This window comes from Mandrillus leucophaeus, unplaced genomic scaffold (genome assembly GCF_000951045.1).
Source record: "Mandrillus leucophaeus isolate KB7577 unplaced genomic scaffold, Mleu.le_1.0 Scaffold248, whole genome shotgun sequence".
Classification (NCBI taxonomy): Eukaryota; Metazoa; Chordata; class Mammalia; order Primates; family Cercopithecidae; genus Mandrillus; species Mandrillus leucophaeus.
This window is the reverse complement of record NW_012102565.1, coordinates 663,145-677,126: the sequence shown is the minus strand read 5'-3', so window position 1 is coordinate 677,126 and position 13,982 is coordinate 663,145. Positions and strand designations below refer to the sequence as shown.

At 46.1% G+C, this 13,982-nt stretch overlaps 1 protein-coding gene across 2 annotated transcripts in view; it reads right to left on the bottom strand.

Annotated features, from left to right (window-relative positions):
* Window positions 1-3,298: 3,298 nt before the first annotated feature.
* Window positions 3,299-13,982, bottom strand: part of UBE2D4 (ubiquitin-conjugating enzyme E2D 4 (putative)) — a 28,385-nt gene continuing 17,701 nt past the window's right edge. For both annotated transcript variants that reach the window (XM_011983223.1, XM_011983225.1), the window contains 3 exons: window positions 8,088-8,193; window positions 6,149-6,242; window positions 3,299-4,212 (listed from right to left, as the gene is read on the bottom strand). In XM_011983223.1, coding sequence (XP_011838613.1) covers window positions 4,167-4,212; window positions 6,149-6,242; window positions 8,088-8,193 — 246 coding nt within the window. In that variant the 3' untranslated portion in view covers window positions 3,299-4,166. The remainder of the gene's footprint in view (window positions 4,213-6,148; window positions 6,243-8,087; window positions 8,194-13,982) is intronic.

The following is a 13,982-nucleotide window of genomic DNA, read 5'->3' as shown; positions in this document are numbered from 1 at the left end:
GATTTACAGGCACATGCCACCATGCCCGGCTAAGCAAGGCTATATATTTTAATTGGGAAGTTTGAACTCTTTACATTCAAGGTTGTTATTGATGAGTGAGGACTTATTCCTGTCATTTTGTTATTGGTTTCTGATGTTTTGTATGTCCTTTGTTCCTTTCTTCCTCTTGAAAAATTTTTTTCCTTTCCTTTTTTTTAATAAGAGACAGAGTCTCACTATGTTGCCTTGGCTGGTCTCAAACTCTTGACCTTAGGCAATTCTCCCACCTCAGCCTTCCAAAGTGCTGGGATTACAGGGATGAGCCACCATGTCTGGTCCCTTTCTTGTCTTCTGCGATTTGGTGGTTTTCTGTGATGATAATGCTTGATTTCTTTCTCATTCGTGTATCCAGTCTATCAGTGACTTTTATACTTTCACATGGTTTCTTTCTATAATTCCCTTTTCCTCCTACCATATCTTGCATACTGTAAGTGCTAATCAATGCTTTGATACCACTTAACATAACTGGAAAGTGATTGTGATAATTGGTTAGCAGCAAGTCTTTCTCAGAAGACCAGCCTTTTGAGCCATTGTTGGTGTGCTGGAGGACAGCAGGGTTGAGAGACTGGCTACAAGTGGCAGCTCTGCTGTTGCCCTCCAACATGGAGCCAAGTTGACCACCTGCCTTCAAGGGGAGCTCTGATGCAGGCAGCTGGATGCCTGCAAGCACACCTGTCTGGGGGCAAGGGAGAAGATGAGAAGGACGAGAAGGAAGTAGATGTATTTTTAAGGAAATAATTGACTTCTGATGGGGTGTTTTGCAGATTTCTTATAGCTTTTTGTTTTGTTTTTCTTAGAAAGTTTCTCTGTCATCAGGCAAAGACCAGGATGGGAACAGGAAAACTAGAAAACTGGTCAAGGGAGAACAAGTCCCTTTTCCTCTCACCAATGAACAGCAGGTGAGGAAGCAGACTCTGAGAGGAATGCTATTCAGGATGGCTTGCTGCCTGCATGGCATGAGGGGCTGTCTTGTGGGTGCTGGCAGCCATAATCTCCATTTTTCTGAAGACCACCATTTATGGCTAGATTCAATACAGGTCCAGACCTTTCTCGACACTGCTGGAGAGGAAGTGTGTGCCACAGTCAGAGGAGATAGCCATGGGAAATGGAAGCATGGGACGAAGGGGAGGGGAGGGGAGGAGAGATGAGTGGCTCTATGCTAATCTTAGGGTTCCTTCTCTGCCCTTTTGGGCACCAGGGACAGATCCTAGGAAAGGAGTTCTGCAGACAGTCTTGGAAGCACCTTCTCTGGCACTTAAGGCTTTTTCCTGAATTTCAGAGACAGAAACATATTCATCCTTGAGCAACTGCAGTGAGGCAGTGTGGAATTCTAGGGTGTTGATAGCTATGACTACCAGGACTGTTGGACATTTGCATTCTGGCATTTTCATTCCTTGTCCTAAGATTTTGACTCTTTGCCATGTTCTTGGAACTCCTGGATCTTTCCGGAGTCTGATAAAGGATCAAAATCGCAGCTCCATTCAGCAAACCCAGAAGCTTCTGGGGGAGAGCTAATGGTCATTTGTTCATCATGGATCAATTGTTCAAGATCAAGCACCTTTCTGATATCTCTTGTCCACAGAGAAAACAACACATTACTCCACAGGTGGCTTCTCAGATTTGCTGTCTAGTTGCCAACCTGAGAACTTCCTTGGAAGCATGGCTTCTGCACAAATGGGTTACACTGACTGAACCACAGTGGCTCTTAAAACAAGGTTTTTGACCTAAGGAGCCTGTTCTCCAGGCTGACCTGAACCCCTCAAAGACATGGCAAGCAGGTGACATTTCTGCCCATGGGATTTGCTGAGAGATCTGGAAGGTAAAGAGCCACCTTAGGCTTCAAAGGGTGAGTGAATTTTTACCACGAACCCCAAAGGGCTGATTTGACTTTCTCTATTACATATATCCAACAGAGAGAGCAGGCTTGGGGAAATTTTGTCTGCACTCAGAAAATTCATCAGTTTCTTGGGAATCATAAGTTATTACACTTGAAAGACCAGAGAATGGTTATTCCCCAACACCAATTTGGGCCTGAATTTTCCCATCTGATGTGTCTCTAACATGTGAATCAGTCCCACCTTCCCTGACCACGAGTGAAGTGTTCTGTGATGCTTGGCTGTAGATGCAGTGTGACAACTGCCTGAAGCACATGATCTCAGGCACCAGATGGCACTGCTGCTCAGTACAGTCATAGGCTAACAGCCTTCCTAGAGGACACTGGTAACAGCATTCTCCCCAACTATTAAGATTTATTGTTTTGTTTAAGCAAAGACCAAAGAAGCAGCGAAGATACAATTAAAATGGCAATCCTTGCTGGGCGCGATGGCTCACGCCTGTAATCCCAGCACTTTGGGAGGCCGACGTGGGCAGGTCACTTGAGTCCAGGAGTTCGAGATCAGCCTGGTCAACATGGTGAAACCCCATCTCTTCTAAAAATACAAAAATTAGCCCAGCATGGTGGCACACGCCTGTAATTCCAGCTACTCGGGAGACTGAGGCAGGCAAATTGCTGGAACCTGGAAGGCAGATGTCGCAGCAAGCCAAGATCGCACCACTGCACTCCAGCCTGGGAGACAGAGCAAGGCTCTGTGTTGAAAAACAAAAAAGGCAATCCTCACCATGGTGAGATGCAGCCACACCCAAAGGACCCCAAAAGTGGCCTTATGGTAGCAGGAGGATCCTAAATGTGGATCCTCACAAAGGGAATGCAGCCCAAGTTGAAAGTGCTTCTTCCTTTGCTAAGGAAGTGATTATGTGAATAACCTCAGTATTCTCAATGGGAAAGTATCTGGCAATAAATTTGTAGCCACAACTTGGAAGTTTCTGGAAGAAGTCAACCTCCCACAGTCACCTTTGGCTGACTGCTTGTGTTAGGTCTGTAGACTTCCTTTCAATCAGCCTGCAAAAGTCCCATCTGGCCATTTGGTCACAGTTTAGCATCACTTCCTGGGAGTGGACCAGCTTTATAACCAACCTAGAAAGATCAGGTTGAATTTGGCTTTAGAGATCTGAAGCTCCTCAATTTTCTTCCCTCTTCGGAAGTTTTATTAGAATAATCTCTACCCTTTTCTGTCCTCTTCCTAAGTAACCTAGTCTCAAGGCTCGAAGCTTTAAAGGCAAACCTTAAAATATGTTGCATCAGAAAGCCAAGCCAGAAAGCCGATCACCTAATAGGCTATTGTAATTTCAGGCTCCAAATAACTGTTAAAAGTGGGTATCTTCTGTTCTGCCTAAAAGAAAGAGGCTGAAATGTCAATTATCATTTAGAGTTATGAGTGAATTGCATTTTTATTTACATTTAAGAGTCTCTCTCCCTCCTTGTGTTCTAGTCTGTGAATGGCTCACACCTGGACTTAGTGTAGGCTCCTAGTGGGAGGAGCGGGGAATAGTGAGACTCCTCATCAAATGGAGTAACATGACCCAAATCTCTAGAGGTTTCATAATTTTGCTCTTGCTTCTAAAAACATAGTCATCTCTTATGGGGTGTTATGTGCTTTGTATCCTGAAATTTTCCACTTGCTGCTTCTTGGTGTGAAGGGAGAAATGCCAGCATGTGGCACTGCAGGAGGAGACTGGTGGAAGCTGCAGGGCTAGGCCTTCACTTCCCAGTGACACTGTTCCCAATTCCCTCCAGGATGAGCTGAGACTCCTCAGGATGTGGTTCTGCAGCAGATGAGGTGTGAAGAAAGCCTGCTCTGACCTGGGCACCCAGGATGGCACTGAGTTCTAAAAGGCAAAGGGTATGTGGTGAGGGGCCAGGCTGAGGCCCTGGTGTGGTACCATCATGGGCAGCAGCACCATTTGAGGCCAGGTAGGAGAGACGTGCAGGGCCTGGCCCCCCAAGAGACCAACAGACAAACTGAGGTGGCAGAGAGAGAGATTCCAGTGTCATCAGGAAGACTGCAGATCATAACAACAATGGCTGCTGATTTGGCATCAAAGAGGTGGCACTGTCAAAGCCATAAATGCTGAAAATGGCACCAACATGCTGCAGTTGGAGAAAGTGGGTGACCAACATTTGTTTGAAGAACAGATGACGCTCTTTGAGTGGCTCAGCCAACAGCCCAAAGTTTTAAGGGAAGACCTCTCTGCCAGCTTCAACGTCTCACGTAAAACCTCCGAGGCACTTACATAGCATATTTTTGTGTCCACTCTCTTGCTAGTCTGTTGTACCTGGAATAAAAAAGCAGAGGGAGTGACACCCTCACTTGAAATGGTCACTTCCCTTCAATGTGGTGCAGAGAACAGGACTGATGTGGGGAATGCTGCTACTGCTGCTGCTTGTCAAACATCTGGGGCTGATGGGTAAGTGGAATAAAGGCTTTCCCCGGAGCAAGAGCACATCAGATATGGCTGTAAACCCCCAGCTGGGTGAATCCCTCATTGTGTAAACCCAAGACTGTTGATTCTCCATAACTATCTGCTGTGGAAGATTTAATAATGCAAAGACTTCTTCCCTTTCTTTCGCCTGTCCTACAATATGGATGCAGGGAGGACAGAGAAGAGACATACAAAGGTCAGTTTGTACTAGTTACAGGACGTTCAGCACACAAACTCCAGAACAAGGGCTTGGGAATCTGCCTACCGGAGTGTGCATCAGCACCATCCTCAGCAGCTGTTCCACCCCTCTGTGCCCTGGCTTTTTTGATTGCTTGCCATAGTGAGAGTACCTGCCTTGTGTGCTTGTGGGGAAGACTAGAGAAGTCTGTATGCAAAGCACGTGGAGCAGGCCGGGCATCCATTGAGGACTATGCAGGTGTGTGCACTTACTCTCATCATTGTAATGAGATTTGATGCTATGAGACTATAGATTAGAGAGATTTATAGTTACAAGAGGCACTGAAAAAAAGCACTTTTGGTATGTCTAAAATATCTCGTAATAAGTGTTAAAATAAACACAAGTTAAACCCCAGTCAATTAAAAATGTTGATTGTTATTGAGAAAACTCCAGTGAAGGAAATAATAAGATCTATAAAGGTCTCAAGAAAAATATAATTTGAAAAAGCCATGTGGCTGAGTGTGGTGGCTCACACCTATAATCCCAGCACTTTGGGAGGCCTAGGTGGGCAGATTGCTTGAGCCCAGGAGTTCAAGACCAGCCTGGGCAACCTGTCTCTACAAAAAATTAGCCACGTGTGGTGGCATACACCTGTAGTCCCAGCTACTCAGGAGGTTGAGGCAGGAGGATAGGTTGAGCCTGGGAGATCGAGGCTGCAGTAAGCTGTGATCACACCACTGCACTTCAGCCTGGGCAACAGAATGAGACCCTGTCTCAAAAACAAGGAAAAAACATACTCCATTCTAATCTCTTCAGACAGGAAAGAAGTAATGAGTAATGAACTGAAGAACTCACTCACTGAAGATGTCTTTTAAAAGGGCCAGCAATACCTTCTCTGAAGGTCCACAACTGAGATTCACACCACTCACAGGACTGCAACCCCTGCCACACCTGGGCCTCTCTCACAGTGCTGTCAGCACTCAGAGACTAACACTTGGTGATGACCCCTTGTGCCAGCCCTACCAACTACAGACACCCTCATGCTACAGTGCATGTGGTTGTGCCTGGCCTAGGGGGTCGGAATTTTACAATTCTGGTTCTATTAATTGGTGTTTAAACAGAGAGCTGGCAGTGAAGGTTTAACACACTGCTGACTTCTGAGCTGAGCCAGCGAACTGACCACAGCAGTTCAACCTCACCTTCGGTATAGCCAAGCAGACATCCCCTTGTCTTAGCCTATAAACCCTAGAATTTAAATCCAAATTTTTCTTGTTGTCAGATTCTTCTGAGTCTGTTCTTGGCTGACCACTGATTTTGCTAGCCTCGAGGGCAGGACTTGGCAATGTTTTCATATATAGTAGCAGCAGCTAATGAGTTATCCAGGAGGGTGAACTGCTTTTATCTCCTTCTCCCTTCTTAGACTCAAAAGACATGTTAGTGAGAAAGCCAGGAGTCCAAGCCCAGGGCACACCCACTGTGCACATGGCTCAGCATGGGCAGGAAAATGTCCATGGGAACCTGTAGCACAGAAGCACCAGCTCAGAGCATAGGTACCGCATGGAGCTGCCTGGGGCAGCCATGGCACAAAGGCAACCCAAAAAGGATGCATACTTCTCTCTGTCGGCCTTGTAGGTGTGGGCTATCTCTGGCACCAGAGGGTCATCGGGGTTGGGGTCGCAGAGCAGCGAGCAGATGGACAAGAGAACTGGGAAGAAAAGAAAAGGTTGGTCAGCTGTAGCCATGAGGCTGCTAGGTCACCCCTGGGTGAACCTCCCTGAACTTGCACTCTGTATTGACCAAGGAGATGTCTTCCCTTCAACAGCCCAATATAAACTGCTTGATGTACCACTTGCTCTGTCCCATGTATCGTGTGGCCTCAGGCATGCCATGCTAGGATACTTCCCTCCTGGGTGCATCCTGGCTCTCATTCCCCTTCTCCACTGAAGCACCCCATCTTAGTCTCCAACTGCCCTCCCATCCTTGTCTGCACCCCACATCATGCACCTCTGGCATTTAGTCCCAGGAGTCCTGTTTACTGGTAAGGAAACAAGAATTCAGAGCATTCAAGTAACTTGTCCAAGGTCACAGATTTGGAACACCCAATAAATGGGTAAAAATGAGATTCTGGGCCAGGCATGGTGGTTAATGCCTGTAATCCCAGCACTTTGGGAGGCCGAGGCAGGCGGATCACCTGAGATCGGGAGTTCAAGACCAGCCTGACCAACATAGACACACCCTGTCTCTACTAAAAAAATACAAAATTAGCCGGACATGGTGGTGCATGCCTGTAATCCCAGCTACTCGGAAGGCTGAGGCAGGAGAGTCTCTTGAACCTGGGAGGCAGAGGTTGCAGTGAGCTGAGATTGCACCATTGCACTCCAGCCTGGGCAACAAGGGTGAAACTCAATCTCAAACAATATAAAATAAAGAGATTCTGAACCAGGTCTGTCTAACTACAAAGCAGATGCATCCTCCTGTGTGCCAGCACCGTCTCTAGGACGTGCACTCAGTGTGGCTCTCAGCAACCCTGGGAGAAGGGAATCACCCACTAGGGCTGTGGTGAGGAACAGAAGGAACTGTGGTACCTGGATTCTTGGGGTCCCAGAGAGAAATGTGAACTCTCATTCCTGGCTTTGCTTTCGACTCACCATATGATTCCAAACAAACTGGATTCAGCGAGTCCATCAAAGTCCTGACCACAGTTCCCCACACATAAAGCTACCAATGACAGGGGCAGGTTTGCCTTTTTTAAGATACTTGGCTAGGCACGGTGGCTCACACCTATAATCCCAGTGCTTTGGGAGGCCACAAAGGGAGGACTGCTTGAGGTTAGGAGTTTGAGATTGGTCTGGGCAACAAAGTGAGATCCTGTCTCCTCTACAGAGAAATTTAAAAATTAGGCCAGGTTCTGTTTCTCTTGGGTTGATTTTTCACCATCCTACCCACGCTCCACCTGCCAGGATACTGCACTGTCTACATTCAGGTCTCTTGTGCACGCACAGCCCATGTGCAGCCCATCTTAGTTCAGAAGGAATATCTGCATTTCTAAGCTCAGTTTAGACTGGTTTCTTCAACTTCAACCAGAGACATGTGCTTAATATCATTTATTTGGGAAGGGAGGATTTCTCCACCAACTTTGAGGTCCCCAGGGGCATGCCCTGTATCTTTTTTCAGGGCTGACTCACAGTTCGTTTTGTGCTTATTGGATGAATAAATGAGGGAACAGAGAAGGTAATTTAATATTTGCCTTTCTTATTTTTAGATAAAAAATATAAGTAGAATCAATATTTTCTTCTTGCACTCATGTGACAGTTTGAGCACCCCAGGGCAATGGACTGCTGAGAAGCGCCAGGGCGTGGGGCACAAAGTTCTGCTGGTGCTGCCTCATAGGGATGTAAGGATGTCCACTTACAGGCACAGTAGTGGACAGGGCTAAGTGACCTGGGAAAGGTGACTGCTCTCTCTGAGCCTCCATTTTCACTCAGTCAGTGCTGGGGTAAAAACACGTGTAAGAGACAAGGCACACAGAGCATGCCATCAGCGTCTCTACCTTTTGACACAGTCAACGCTGGAGACCACTGAGACCGCAGGATATCAAGGCAGATGCTGCCATTGCTGTTGATATTAGGGTGATAAATTTTGGTTGTGAAAGCAACCTGCAAAGACAAGAGATTCCAAATCAGACAAACCACAGGGACGTCTGGGAAATGAACCAAGTAAAGCAGGAGCAGCCACTGCTGGGCTGTACCTGGAGTGTGCTGCATATCTGGCCCCACAGTGCAGGCTGAGCCAGACACCCACTCCCAAACTCTAATGGGATACAGAAGTGAGTGATCACCCAGAAGTTCCCTGACCCATTCCCTGCTGGATTCTCATTCTGAACATAGGGGGATTGACACTCTCTCCCTGAAAACAGTATGTCCTGAGGAGTAACAAGAGTGGCAGAAAGGACTCAAAAGCCCAGAAGTTTTATGCAAAAAGCAGTGATGTTTTGTTGATGTATCAGCAGAAAAGCCCAGGCCCAAAGACTTCATGACTAAAACACCAAAAGCGATGGCAACAAAAGCCAAAATAGACAAATGGGATCTAATGAAACTAAAGAGCTTCTGCACAGCAAAAGAAACTACCATCAGAGTGAACAGGCAATCAACAGAATGGGAGAAAAATTCTGCAACCTACCCATCTGACAAAGGGCTAATATCCAGAATCTACAAAGAACTTAAACACATTTATAAGAAAAAAATCAACCCCATCAAAAAGTGGGCAAAGGATATGAACAGACACTTCTCAAAAGAAGACATTTATGCAGCCAACAGACACATAAAAAATGCTCATTGTCACTGGTTATCAGAGAAATGCAAATCAAAACCACAATGAGATACCATCTCATGGCAGTTAGAATGGCAATCATTAAAAAGTCAGGAAACAACAGATGCTGAAGAGGATGTGGAGAAATGGAAATGCTTTTACATTGTTGGTGGGAGTGTAAATTAGTTCAACCATTGTGGGAGACAGTGTGGTGATTCCTCAAGGTATTCCTCTAGTTCTAGAAATGGCATTTGATTCAGTAGTGATCCCATTACTGTGTATATCTACTATAAAGACACATGCACACGTATGTTTATTGCGGCACTATCACAATAGCAAAGACTTGGAACCAACCCAAATGTCCATCAATGATAGACTGGATTAAGAAAATGTGGCACATATATACCATGGAATACTATGCATCCATAAAAAAGGATGAGTTTGTGTCCTTTGCAGGGACACGGATGAAGCCGGAAACCATCATTCTCAGCAAACTATCACAAGGACAGAAAATCAAACACTGCATGTTCTCACTCATAGGTGGGAATTGAACAATGAGAACACATGGACACAGGGCGAAGAACATCACATACCAGGGCCTGTCGGGGGGTGGGAGGCTGGGGGAGGGATAGCATTAGGAGAAATACCTAATATAAATGATAAGTTGATGGTTGCAGCAAACCACCATGGCACATGTATACCTATGTAACAAACCTGCACGTTGTGCACGTGTACCCTAGAACTTAAAGTATAATAATAATAACAAATAAAAGCTCAGGCCATGGACCCTCTGCCAGGCCACAAACCCTCCCCACCTTTCTATTTCACCCTTTGTAAGACCACCCCCTTCTCAGAATTTAGTCCTAAAATACCCTTGTGCACTTCAAATATGTAAGGATACCCACTGTAACAAAAGATGTGAAACCTAAATGTCTTCAGATTGATTACTGGTTAAATTAATGTTATAAATAAGCAACAGAATATTACACAACTGTTTAAAAAGAATGAGGTGAATTTTTAAAACATGAATGTGATCATATGGAACAATTTCCAAGATATATTGCTATGGGAAAAGCAAGATGCAGATTCATGGAAACGCCTGTTCCATTCATGGGAGAAACAAGGAAGCACAAACAAGTGCTTATCCAGGTGGAGATTACTCCTGAAAGAGAAATGAAATGACAAGTAAGACTCAGTGCCTTGTGGGAAAAAAAAGGCGGGGGGCCGGGCATGGTTAGAGAGACAAAGTTGAAAGAAGGTCCTATTTTCTACTGTATACTCTCCTACATTTGACTTTTTTTTTCTTTTTGTTTTTGTTTTTGTTTTAAATCACAGCCACACACTACTTCTTCAAATGACCTTGGACCTCAGAGCCTTCACTATAAATAGGTACATGGTACCTCTCCCAGGGATGTTGTGGGACCCATGGAGAGTCTGCTCTCTGTGATGTGCAAGGTGTTCTGAGTCAGGTGCAGCTTCCACTGCTACAGGAGCCTAAGAATCTGCCTCACCTACACTCCCTCTGGGTGAGCAGTGACCTCAACGCAGGGGCTGGGGCAAAGGAACATAAGGATTTTGCCGGCTGGGCGTGGTGGCTCACACCTGTAATCCTAGCACTTTGGGAGGTCGAGGTGGGTGGATCACAAGGTCAGGAGTTCGAGACCAGCCTGGCCAATATGGAGAAACCTCATCTCTACCTAAAAATACAAAAAAATTAGCCAGGTGTGGTGGCACATGCCTGTAATTCCAGCTACTTGGGAAGCTGAGGCAGGAGAATTGCTTGAATCCGGGAGGCAGAGGTTGCAGTGAGCTGAGATTGCACCACTGCACACCACCCTGCGTCACAGAGCAAGACTCCATCTCGAAAAAAAACAAAAAAAAGGATTTTGCCTCCTCCGCTAGCTCTGAGAACTCACTGGTACTTCTTAGGCTAGATGGAGATGCACAAACATCCTTTATATAATTATCTACCATTTTTTGCATGTTTGATATAGTTTTTAATATTTTTTAAACTTACTTTGGAATATGAGAAGAGAGTTATGTGCATGTGAGCTCGAATATCTATTACCATATAATTTTTCCCAGAAAGGGTCAAACTTCAAAATCATCTCAGATATTAAATATCTGCCTCAATATCTCCAATAAAGACCATGCAATCTTGCCAGATTCCTCCTATTGTCAGAAAATTTGTGCCAAAACATAAATCCAGTTGCTCCTGTTCCCTGTAGAAGGAGGTTTTTAAAAGACAGAAGCACTTTCTTCCCTCATAGAATGTCACTGTCACCTTTTAGCTCACATCTCTCCTTGCTAAAATAATCCCAACTCACCCACAGAGCTTACTTCTTAGTCTTTTAATAATAACCACTGTTGGCTGGGCGCAGTGGCTCACACCTGTAATCCCAGCACTTTGAGAGACCAAGGCGGGCGGATCACCTGAGGTCAGGAGTTCAAGACCAGCCTGCCCAAAATGGCAAAACCCCATCTCTACTAACAACACAAAAAATTAGCCAGGCATGGTGGCGGGTGCCTGTAATCCCAGCTACTTGGGAGGCTGAGGCAGGAGAATCGCTTGAACCCGAGAGGAGGAGCTTGCAGTGAGCCGAGATCATGCCACTGCACTCTATCCTGTGTGACAAGAGAAAAACTGTGTCTCAAAAAATAATAATAATAATTTAGAAATAATAATAATCACTGTTTCTCCTTTGTCCTTGGGCAATTAGGTACCCTGAAAACGCCCAACAGACATTCAGGACTACATCCATATCTGTTTAAGGAAAATCCTCAGCTGCTCACACAGTAATGAAAGAGATAAGCTAGAAAATTACTACTTGATAGACACTGCCACAGTCTCTCCAGAGGGTAAGGGAGAAGGGGTGGATCAGAGCACTGTGAAGCATGTTTATGATTTTTCAACCAAACCCCCTTGAACAGCAGTTGTACTCTAATGTGGCAAAGCTATTTTAGCATCTGTCATTGCCCTGCGGAGCACACCCCACTCCCTTGCCAAAAGTTTAAAAGGTCTCTGGGATCCTAAGCATATTTAACCAAGATTTAAAATGCTCAGGCACCACGTAGCCTCTGCTGGTGATGTCTGGACAGAGCTGCAGCTGGCGAGCACAGAAGTGGCTTCTTCACACTGACTCAGATAAACAACACGCAAAACAGCAGCTAAGCCTCTGACTCAAACTGAGTCATCAAGGCCAAGTCAAGGTAGTAAGACACAGCAATGTCACAACCCCTCGGCTAAGGTGTCTGATGCAGATGCAGGACTTTTGAGTAAGTCTTGCCAAAATGCACAACCTGGCCAGGCGTGGTGGCTCACACTTGGAATCCCAGCACTTTGGGAGGTGGAAGCAGGTGGATCACCAGAGGCCAGGAGTTCGAGACCAGCCTGGCCAACATTGTGAAACCCTGTCTCTACTAAAAATAATACAAAAATTAGCCACGTGTGATGGCAAGTACCTGTAGTCCCAGCTACTCAGGAGGCCGAGGCAGGAGAATCGCTTGAACCCAGCCTCTTCTCCACAAGGCAGCAGAGTGATCGTTTTGGTGTGGCAATCCCCACAATGGCGTGCAGACCCTACTCCTGGGGCCATCCGTACCCCTCTGGCCTCCTTCCCAACTCCTCACACGCTCACTCCCCTGGGGCAGTTTCCTGGGGACCTGTCTGCCCCCTTGCTGAGCTTCTGCAGTTCCCCCTTCTCAGGGCTATCTCCCCACCACCCCAGCTCCTGCTGCCAACCACTGCTTGTGCTCCTCCCCAGTGCTGACAGTGCTGACTGGCTCACACGCTAAATGCCCTGCCTCCTCCACAGGACTGTGAGCCTCAGAGCAGGCTCAGCTACCCATGCAGAGCCCAAGTAAGAAGGAGTATGAGGTGCAAGGGTCCAGGGGATGAGACGACCTGCAGTGCATAATACATGCTAGGGCAGGGTGGTCGAGGCAGCTCCCTGGGCTTCTCCTTCCCTCTGGTGGCACTGCTCTCTAAAACTCCACTGATGGGATGGTGTGTGGATAAAGGGCAAAGGAGGTTTGCTATTCTTTTAACTTAATAAAGGAAAGTGAAGGTGCTGTCTCTTATACACATCTAGATGTGTATAAGAGACAGAGTCTGCTCTCTGTGATGTGCAAGGTGTTCTGAGTCAGGTGCAGCTTCCACTGCTACAGGAGCCTAAGAATCTGCCTCACCTACACTCCCTCTGGGTGAGCAGTGACCTCAACGCAGGGGCTGGGGCAAAGGAACATAAGGATTTTGCCGGCTGGGCGTGGTGGCTCACACCTGTAATCCTAGCACTTTGGGAGGTCGAGGTGGGTGGATCACAAGGTCAGGAGTTCGAGACCAGCCTGGCCAATATGGAGAAACCTCATCTCTACCTAAAAATACAAAAAAATTAGCCAGGTGTGGTGGCACATGCCTGTAATTCCAGCTACTTGGGAAGCTGAGGCAGGAGAATTGCTTGAATCCGGGAGGCAGAGGTTGCAGTGAGCTGAGATTGCACCACTGCACACCACCCTGCGTCACAGAGCAAGACTCCATCTCGAAAAAAAACAAAAAAAAGGATTTTGCCTCCTCCGCTAGCTCTGAGAACTCACTGGTACTTCTTAGGCTAGATGGAGATGCACAAACATCCTTTATATAATTATCTACCATTTTTTGCATGTTTGATATAGTTTTTAATATTTTTTAAACTTACTTTGGAATATGAGAAGAGAGTTATGTGCATGTGAGCTCGAATATCTATTACCATATAATTTTTCCCAGAAAGGGTCAAACTTCAAAATCATCTCAGATATTAAATATCTGCCTCAATATCTCCAATAAAGACCATGCAATCTTGCCAGATTCCTCCTATTGTCAGAAAATTTGTGCCAAAACATAAATCCAGTTGCTCCTGTTCCCTGTAGAAGGAGGTTTTTAAAAGACAGAAGCACTTTCTTCCCTCATAGAATGTCACTGTCACCTTTTAGCTCACATCTCTCCTTGCTAAAATAATCCCAACTCACCCACAGAGCTTACTTCTTAGTCTTTTAATAATAACCACTGTTGGCTGGGCGCAGTGGCTCACACCTGTAATCCCAGCACTTTGAGAGACCAAGGCGGGCGGATCACCTGAGGTCAGGAGTTCAAGACCAGCCT